Source organism: Benincasa hispida, chromosome 3 (genome assembly GCF_027475165.1).
Source record: "Benincasa hispida cultivar pf3 chromosome 3, pf3_genome.v1.1, whole genome shotgun sequence".
NCBI classification, from domain to species: Eukaryota; Viridiplantae; Streptophyta; class Magnoliopsida; order Cucurbitales; family Cucurbitaceae; genus Benincasa; species Benincasa hispida.
Genome location: NC_143480.1, coordinates 34876753 through 34887424, shown reverse-complemented (window position 1 = coordinate 34887424; position 10672 = coordinate 34876753). Strand labels below are relative to the sequence as shown.

General features: G+C 34.1%; 1 protein-coding gene across 1 annotated transcript; it reads right to left on the bottom strand.

Annotated features, from left to right (window-relative positions):
- Window positions 1–1151: 1151 nt before the first annotated feature.
- LOC120073841 (pyruvate kinase 1, cytosolic) lies at window positions 1152–8645 on the bottom strand. The gene is made up of 16 exons (XM_039026715.2): window positions 8171–8645; window positions 7967–8063; window positions 7773–7870; window positions 7147–7302; window positions 6581–6658; window positions 6227–6358; window positions 6044–6124; window positions 5874–5945; window positions 5680–5769; window positions 5369–5513; window positions 4738–4826; window positions 3481–3576; window positions 3283–3350; window positions 3075–3174; window positions 2333–2392; window positions 1152–1525 (listed from the first exon to the last, which is right to left on the bottom strand). The coding sequence occupies exons 1-16, from the start codon at window positions 8237–8239 to the stop codon at window positions 1373–1375; spliced, it is 1584 nt and encodes a 527-aa protein (XP_038882643.1). The 5' UTR covers window positions 8240–8645; the 3' UTR covers window positions 1152–1372.
- Window positions 8646–10672: the final 2027 nt, after the last annotated feature.

Sequence of the window (10672 nt, the reverse complement as noted above, 5' to 3'; positions counted from 1 at the left end):
TTAAGTTTAAGGGCAGAGGATTTTTCCGGAATTCAAGTATCTTCGTGCCTCTTTTTCTTGGTCTCGCTTCTTCTTCTGAAGTCTCTCTTATCGGCCATGCATCGAACGATGAGACCCATTCCGACTCCGACAAGGCAGATTTTCTAGCGGTCGCCCTCACTGAACCGACTTGAATCTGAACTACGATTCAGATCAAGTTCCAAACCAGCGCACCCCTAAACAAAAAGCTTTGAAGCCCCAGATTTTTTTTTTTAACTTAAGGAGGGCTTTCTAAGAAGGGCTTGGGACCTTCCGAGGGATTGACCCAACCTATAGCCTTTATTTATTATTAGAAACTAGATGAATTTGCCTCCTACCAGCAGCTTATCCTATTCTCTGCTCCTGTAGAGCACGATATCTATCTGTAAATAAATCGAGATCTTTTTCGTTATGAATTCTATTGTTTATCAGAAAGGAACTAAAAGACTATATCTGGGCTAGCTCGACTCCACCCCTACCAAGGCTTACATTATTTCAAATATTTTTATATTTATATTTATTATGTTCTTTAGTTGAATATTGATAAAAATTTAATTATAAGAATTATTTTTAAAAAATCATGAGGAGGAAGACATGGAAGGACAGACTTGAAATTAGATGACATGAGCACAATTTTTTACACAAATCAATAAATGATCATTCAATGATTAAAGATACTCTCACAATAGCTTTGTACAAACGGTACCCTAAACAAGACCTCAAGTGTTTGTTTTTTTCCCTTAAAAATTAAACACGTACAAAGTCAATCCAACATTAAATATCTCATATTTGATTTCCCTGAAGTCATTTTGAATTCATCACCCTATGTCAACATAACTTCCCTAAAGGAAAATGAAATTGAAAGACTTTGTTTCATCACAAAGGAATAGATAAAAAAAAAAACATTATGATACAAAACATAGGAACATGTAAATCAAAACTACAAAAAAAAAAATGTATAAGAAGTCTATGGAGTTTGGTTTATTAAAATCACTGTCAAACCAATAGATCTCATGATTATTATGCAGGGTGTATGATTAAAAAAAATGGCAATCACAGATCCTCATGTATAGGTCTCTAATTCGACGATAAATAGAAATGAAACAAACCAAAAATCATGACTTGGCCATTGGTTGAATTTAACTCGAATAAATTAAGATTTGCCATGAACACCATGGCTTCTAAATTTGGGAAAGTGAATAATGTTTTATGAGTCATTTTACATTTTCTCACTTATCAGATCTCCTCAATCTCCAAAACCATGTATATAATTCAATTATACCTCATGGTGGCGACAGCACCAGGAAAACGGTCACTTCAAAATTAGCGGAAAAAATTATCTGGAAAGGCTATTTCAGTCTTCAAGCTCAATAATCTTGACCACAGATGCATCCCCAACCTTCTGACAAACAACAACTCGGTCATGTGACTTAATCACTCCAGATGCTTTGCCATGATCCAAAGCAACCTTTAAAACTGACTCATTTGTTGCGCTAGTAGATTCCGCCTACAAAGCCATGAATACAATCGAAAAGCATAAGTCATATGGTTTAATAGTTGAGACTTTACTCTTTTTTTTAAAAAAATAATAATATATATATAAATTGAAGAACATAATGACAATTGTCTTTTTGCTTTCAATACAGCTAGCAGTGCCATTATTAATATATATGTACACGTGGGAAAATTTCCGCAATACAAATGGACATTCTCGGTTCTATATGATTGTTTTTATACAAATGGACATTCTCGGTTCTAAATGGAGCTGGCTCATTCATTCTCAACCAAAGGGCCTTTTTCTTGGTAATGTCAAGCTTTTTCTGGAGGTTTTGCTCCATTGTACATTGTACATCGTACATAGTACTTGTACATCCTCCTTTTCTGCTGACAAGTGAACAACCCAGGTAACCCATAGAAGCCACGTAACTAAATTCAGAGAACCAAATACAAGGTTTGTGTAGAACAAATAATCTTCTTCCCAAGCAAAAGAGGTATAGACCCAAAACCAAACCCTTAATAAATATTTTGAGGCTAAAGCATCTGGCGATCTTCGTCGCCAACGAGTTATGAAATCTAAAGAGTTGTGAACTCCCGAGGCCCATAGTGTAAAGGGTTGATAAGATATAAAATGAAGTTTTCTAGTAGTGGACCCACGATTGGGCCAAATAAGGAGTGGAATTCCCAACTCCTACTTCCCAAACTCCTTTGGACCAAACACACCCTAAAGAATCTCCGAGACAGCGGATTCAGATATAAAACAAAAGCATAATTCACTTCATTAACCATATAGAATAAAATGGAAAATAGAACGTACAGGATGTCGTGGATCAGCAAGCATAGGGAAGAGGCCTCTTACTATCAATGACTGCCTAGCCTGAAATAGCCCAAGACCAAAGAACACATTACCAAAAATAGAAACTATCAATACAAGTGGATTAAAAAAAATCCAAAAAAAGATGCGGTTATGGAAAGAAAAAAGTTTTGACATCAGTGGCACAAACTGCATAGACTAAAGGATGATAGTTAATCTAGATCTATATGAATACACAACTTATTGCACTGTAATTCTTACCTTAAGAAAAAGAAAGAAAATTATATAATCCCTCATACACATGCCTAAAGTGTATCCAACAACTACATAGAACAATTGATCCACTAGCTAAAATCTAAGAAACGAGAGCAAAAGCTATATGCCCGTACAGTATATTAATTATTTTTAATTGGGTTTGAACATAAACTTTGCTGGGACAAATTTGAGACAGTACCAAGTATAATACATACTCAACAAGTTTTAAATTGTGTCTACTGATTCCTCTTTAGCAATAATATAATCATTTTTGAAAAAGCACAAGAAAAAGAGGGCACACTAACAAGACAGCATAGCATATTTCACTGACTCAGACTCGTAGCTAGAACTGAGGTAAAATGCATAAAAGGATCCCTTTAATAAATCACCCACCCCATGAGCAGGAAATTTTGATTTGTTAAAATATTTGTGTATGAAGCACTTAACGGGCAGAAGAAGAGAAAATTGCTCAAAATGAGTCCAGATGTACCTCAAATGCTCCAGTAAAGCTCCACCTTAACTGATTTGTCTTCAGCCTAGGAATGACGACAGATATAACTGGCATTGTGGGCCTATATTTAGCAATTAATCTGCATATTTGTACAACAAATTTAGAACTCTGAAAAAAATGGCTGCAAAAGTTTTAAGAAAACTTCAGCTTGTTTGGAGATCAAAAATAGAATTGTAAACTCTGATACCTTGCAGCTCTTCCAGATGAAGTGAAGCAAATAATAACTGAAGCCTTCACCTTGATGGCAGCCCTAACCTAAAAACAGAAAAAACCTATGAAAACCACAGTAGAACAATAACAATATAAAAAAGATTATTACTAAAGTCTAAACCCATTGAAAATAATATGTACAATAATAACCACAACCAGAATATGAAGTCAGTACCGCTGAGGAAGCAATGGATTCCAAGTGTGTCATAGGTTCCCCAACAAATTTGACAGTCTTCTTGAAATATAAATCTTGATTGAACACCTTCTCAGACTGCATTTATTGGAAACAAGAGCACCCAAGGGGAAAAGTATAAACACTTCAGCAGAAAAAAGTAGAAAAAGGAATCAAAATTATAGACTGATAAATCCATAAATCCTTCAAATTCATAACAATGGCCCTATTGTGCTCATTTACATTAACCATTAGGCCTAGCAGAAAGCGGTCAAATATGGCATGCATCTCTCTTCTAAAAATCTTAAATAATGACCAAATCATAAGGAATAAAAGATGTGAAGAGAACAAATACCATAAGTGTCGAGATCTCCAATGATGATGAAGTTTATAATAAAAAAATTATGATGATAAAAGATGATAGATTCAAATCTCATGATTGACAAAAAAAGTTATTTTAATTATAAAATAAAAGACTGAGACAATGAAAAATGTTCGGTTAAGTTGCAAATTTGGTCCCTGTGATTTAATAAAACTTTCATAAATCTTTACAAAGATTTTATCAAACCAAAAGGACTAAATTCTAACTTCCAAAAAATAATGATAAAAGAGGACAGTTTCAAATCTTATGATTGACAAAAAAAAAAAGAAGCATTAATTATAAAATGAAAGACTGAGGCACAATGAACAAATTTGTAATCAAATTAGTCTTAGGAGCATAGGATATATTCGGAGTAATTTGAGTAAAGAACACAAAACCTTAACAGAAACAGATCTCAACACAAGGCCAACATGTAACTACAAATAATAATTGAATTATTACAAGGGTCAATTTTATCAAATAGGCCAAAACCAGCAAGATTGTGTCAGAAAATCCCTAAAAAGAACAGAGAATTTAAATATTGAAGAACGAATCTATTCCATCAAACGTACTAATCAAAGTTAGAATAAGTGTCACCAAATGATTCTAACTTAGTTAACACAAACAGCATTGGCAGTGAAAAAAATAACTGGTCACTAGAACCATAAAAGCAGTGTCTTAAAGATATAGGTTGTAGTAAATAAATGGATAAAGAAAAGCAAAAGGAAATGGGTGAGGAAACCACATCAAGACTAAAATGGCTCGATACCGAAGTTTGCAAAGACCTAAAATTTGGGTGCAAGATTGAGTTCACAAAATCAATTCCTCATTACACGCCAGCTATATTTGTGTGTGTGTGTGTGTGTGTGTGTATGCATGGATCAACAGAGGGCATTTACCTCGGCACAAATCCTACCAACAGTAGAAATAGTCTCAACTGGATACAGTCCACGCAAAGTCTCGGCCCCCAGAAGAATTGCATCACTTCCTGAATACGTGAGAATAGTTTTTATATCATGGAACTTAGATGAAATCGTTGATGTTAACAGATATTTCAAAAGAATCACAAAGATCACAAAAACTCTTTGAAGCAGTTTGAATTCATAAATAAAATTGGCGTCCCTTAAATAGGTTACAAATAAGCTATATTAGTATTTACATTCCTAGTCTAACATACTGTCCACATTTCTAATATGTATTGACATTTCATCTACATTTCCACATTATTCTGGAAAATAAAATTTGTCTTTCATATTGATATCAAAACCTTTGTTCTAAGAAAATGTTGACAAGCGAATAGAAATTTCACGTCAATGGAAATTGATATATCAAACAATAAAACAGAACAAGAAAAAAAAAAGGAATGAAAGAAAGGAAGAAAGAGAGTAATTGAGGACCAAACTTCCAAGAGTACACCCATATCTTAGGCTGTTAAGCATGTCATTGCAGTAAACCAACAACTTCAGGAAAAGGAAAAATATCATCAAAAAAATTTACGCAACATACTTTTCACTATTATTGTATGCTTACCATCAAGGACCGCATTTGCAACATCAGTAGCTTCTGCACGGGTAGGTCTTAAATTGTTGGTCATACTGTCCACAACACGAGTAACCACAGCAGGCTTTCCAGCCATGTTACACTTGTAAACAGCAGCTTTCTGAAATAAAAACACCTGCAATATATGGAGAAGTGATCAGAAAGAAGCATATCCTAAGCCTTAGAACCTTGAGGTCCCGGTGAGAAGTAAATTAAATTTGGACCAAGATCATCAATAAGTGAAAATGATTTATGAGGAGAACGTTGTTGAGTGTTTTGAGATTGTACAGAAAGAAACTAACCTTCTCGGGTGGGAGATCTATACCCAAATTCCCACGGGACAGAATAATACCATCTGCTGCTTGTAGAATCTCATCAAAATGGGTTAATCCCTAAAAGTAGGATCACAGAAATATGCAAATGTCCAAATCAGCATTACTATAGCACACCCCACCCCCACCAACACAAAATAAAAGAGAGAGAGAGAGAGAGTAACCTCCACAGTTTCAATCTTGGCAAAGATTTGGGTTTGGCTAAGATCACCTAACTTAGAAAGGAATTCACGAGCCTGTACAAAAAAATAAGGTTCAACCATTTAACTCAAATTATCTAGACAGAGAGCGACAGATTCAGAGATAAAGAGTTCAATGTCAAGGAATATTATACTTGTCGAACATCTTCGGCATGTCTAGTATATGATAGTGAAAGGAAATCAATTTTGTTTTGCACTCCCCAACTGGATATAACCTGAAATTAATAGTACAATACGCCAAGTTAAAGTACAAATAATTAGAAGACAATAAAGTCCTCAGGGATAATGAGGATACGCAAACCAGAAAGCTCACCCACCTCCTTATCCTCATCAGAAAGTGTAGGAAGGTTAATATGAATTTGAGAGCCATGCAAAGTGAACAGTGATCCAGCCAATGTGGCAGAGTTCTTGATTACACAAACAACATCATCACCTTTGACTTCAGAAACCTGATCAAGTTTCCAGCAAAAAACACAGTCAAGAAAAAGAAAATCATTTTTTGACACGATATTCAAAAGTCTGCAATAAACATTCCTATGAGTTTATGTGGTAAACTATGTTTTCCTGATTAGAAAAATCAAAAAGTGCACATTCAAATCACACACACAAACACACTTTGAAATAAAGACACCATCTGGAAGAATTGGTAACAGCTTAGAAGTTTCCCTTACCTCCAGCCATGCAGAAGTTGATTCACTCCCAGTGAAAAGGTATTGACCCACGAAAATGGTGTCTCCTTTCTTCACAGCCTATAAAAGACGATGTATTACTTTTGTATGCAAATCACTAATATCAATTGAAGTTGGATGGTCAAATTGGAGTGCTAAATCGTTCATAATACTGACTCAATTTCAGATGTGCTAGAAGCAATCGGTAAAATTAGAGAGATAAGAAAATTAATGTTAGATGAGATACATTTGAATACAGTAGATTAATTTCTTTGACAAATAGATCAACATATGGCGGTTCACTACAGGCTTCAAAGGCTAGGATCTAGCTTTTTTTTAGAAGTCTATACAATTCTAACATTGCTGCAGTCTACAGGATTGCATCAAAACAAAAAAACTTGTTAGTGAAAGGCTGTTTCAGTAAAGCCTCACAATGACATCAAGAGAACAAGTGCTAACTTTCATCAGCCAGTCGAACTAACATGGCCAGACAAAAACAAAATCAAACTCATTAATACTTTGCCAATGAGAAGTGATCATGAAAATAACAACAGTATGAAGTTTAATACCTTTGAAAGCCCTGTAAAGTTAATAGGCAAGAGCTCTGAAGTCGCCTCAAGATCTTGATTGGGTGTAAGGACAACTATTGCATCTTCCTGAAGTGAAATGGATTTCTCAGTTTTGTTTAATACTTGCAACTCAGGGCCCACAGTGTCAAGCATAACCTGAAAAGAGCACAAGTACCAAAGCATCGCATTAGTTCTTTTCCTTTATCACATATGAAAGTAACAATTGAAAGGTACACAACTCTGCATTCAAACAGGATAGACAAGAATATTATTTCATCAGTAGAATTAATTCTTGGATCTGAGTGCACAAGTAAACCAAGTACCACCACTAAACAATCTAAAAGAAAACACATCCAGTTCCAATAACAGAGAAGGAGATATAAAATAGCAACTCCATCTGAATGACCGTAGACGGGAACAACGGGAAAAACATTCACATATTTTCTCCACTTAACCAAACAAATAATCAAACAATAGTAATACAACACAAAATACTTTTCCAAAATTTTTTTTTTTAAAAAAAAAAAGGGGCAACGGCATTTCAAGGGAGTGTTTGCCCTTCAACCAGAGTCTACATATATTAAGAACTTCAATCGACGATGAAAACGTCTATAACAATAACATACAGCGCAAAGCTTCTTGGTGCTCTTCACGGCGGCCTTCAAATTCTCCAAAGTCTCCTGATGATATTCAGGGTTACCCCATGAAAAATCGAAACGAGCAACTATAACGATAAAAAGAAAACAAAAGCGGTATTAGGAAAAGAAAGTATGAAAAGAGACAGATTGAAAAGGAGTAAATAGGCAGAAAAAGAGTATACCGGACATTCCAGCCTTGAGACAACCAGAGATAATCTCAACAGATCGAGACTTAGGACCAAGAGTCCCGACGATCTTAGTCATAGCAGGAAAGAAACTCTGAGAAAAAATGAAGAAGAAAGAAATCGTAAAATGAAAAGAGAAAACAAGGGATGAGGAAAAAGAAAGGAGGTAAGATCGAAGATGAAAAGGGTGAGGGAACTTACAGATTTGGATGGCTCGAGGATGGAGGCCATGCGAATGGGTTCCTCGAGAAGCAAGTGATTGGAATGCATGTTTTTGGGTGGATGGGTGTGATTGAGAGAAGAAGATGGAACTGAAATCGGAGGAGGAGGAGGAGGAGGAAGAAGAAGAAGAAGAAGAAGAAGAAGAAGAAGAAGAAGACGAAGAAGAGAAGGGATTGAATGGAAAATCGGGGGGATTGTTGGAATATTATTATTATGCTTTTCGGGTTGAGAAAGTTTGTATCTCTGACTCCCACAGCGGAATGAGAGAAAACCTTGTTCTGCTTCTGCGTCCGCCTGCCCTCTCCTTCCACGATTATAATTAAAAGGAATGCAACCAATTCTTCCTTATTATATTTTTCGCCTTCTCTCCACCTTTAACTCTTCTCCTCTTCCCCATCTCCCGATATTTTCGCTTTTTTTTACATTTGTTCTTTTCACTTTTGCTTCTATGCCACTCCCCTCCTCCTTTTTTCTATTTTGGAAAAATACCTTTTTTCCCTTTTCTTTTTTTTTTTTTTTTATGTCGCAAGTCTAATTTTCATTTTATACCTAACTCTTAAAATCTTGAATTTATAGGCCCTTTCGCAACCATTTTATTCTTTAAAATTAAGTCTATCACACTATTCTCACCTCCAAATTTTTAAAATTAAAAAAAAAATTAGCTTTCAAAAAGTTATTTTTGTTTTTAAATTTTTACTGATAATTAAATATATAAATTATTGTAAGAAATATGGATGAGATAACTTAACTTTAAAAAATAAAAAAAACCAAATGATTAACAAACGGAGCCTAAATGTGTAACATTTCGAAACATGGGATCAAATACAAACTAAACTCAAAACTTAGTGACCAAATATATTTTTCTTTTTAACTTCTATTCATTTTGGTCTCTTTAATTTTTTAAAATAATCATTTTGATCTTTACCTTTCGTTTTTAAAGTCAATAACTAAAACAAACTAAAGTTGTTATTATAGGACTAGAGTAGTGTTTAAACCGTTCACTCTCTCTATAACACTTACTCTTTTACCTGACTTGTGGTTGGAATTAAGATATGGGGTGGATATTGATCATTGCTTAGGGTTAAAAGGGTAAAAATGTAAAATCACGTCTTTATAGAGAAAAATGTTAAAGGACTTTAGTATTGGATAATCAAGTCAGTAGTTTGAATCATTAGTTTACAAATCTGGTTTTAAGAGAGTTGTTGGATGGAACAAGGGTGTATATGGTATGAAAATAAAAATTAAATAATTAATGAAAAAATGAATATAGTTCCACTAATATAAAACTCGTATTATTCACCCCAAATTCATGGACATTTTATAAAATTGTAATGGCCCATAGTTTAAGTTAAATTTCATTTTTTATGTGGCATGGTGATTAACAAAAATAAATAAACTAACCAACCCAGCTGGTTGTGCATGAGAATTATATATTTACGAATTAAGGATGCCTGAGAATTATATATCTGTGAATAAATATGTTTGGTTGTGCATGAGAAAACAATGCTATACGATCGTCTACCGAATACTATACGATTACCTACCAAATGCTACATGATCACTAAGTAATACTAGACGATCACCCACGAAGACCCCGCGATCGCTTGTAACAAATATCAAAGTACAAATACTAAATGTAGATAAAATAAGCATTTATATTATGTCGATATTCGTAGTTACAAACAAGAGTATAGTGCAACATTCATTCAAAACGAAGAGAGACAGCAGCACCGAAGCAGAGAGATGGGCGGCACTTAAAGTAGAGAGATGGGTTTTCACGGCCGGAAGGAAGGAATATCGTGGTAGGAAGAGGAAGAATAAATGAAAACCCACACTTCTCAATGAGTAAATAATTCCTTCATTTTTGTGTGGGTAAAATATACCTAGGAATTGTATTTTTCAAGATAAATAAACAAAGCCCACCAACCAAACATGGGTTTTGTAAGCCCATTCCCATTCCCACCCTCTTTTCCCCTCCAACCAAACGGCCCCTTAGAGATTTGGCTTAGTTTTTTAAAACATAGTGAGAAAGTAGATTAAGCTTAAAACATAGTTAGAAAGTAGATTAAGCGTGAAATTTAGAGGCAGAAATTGTTTACAGGCGTTTACAAAAACTAAAAGCTAAATACAAGATGGTTATCGAACAGGCCTAAAAATGTAATTTTTTAAATTTATAATCAATTAACTATATAATAGATTACATAAATTAGAGGTGTTTGTGGGTTGGGTTAGGTCGAAACATTTTAATGACCCAATTCAATTGTCCGGGTTATAAATTTATTCAACCCAAATAATATTTATTAAAAAGAACCCAACCCAAATTGGGTTGGTTCGGATTATTTATTTAAATTTTTATTCTAAAAAGAATAATATATTAATACGTAAAAAAAAAATTGATTTAATTATTTTTATATATAGAATTAATAATAAAACTCAATTTCAATTTATATAATAAAAATTTTTATATTCAGAGCGTTAAAA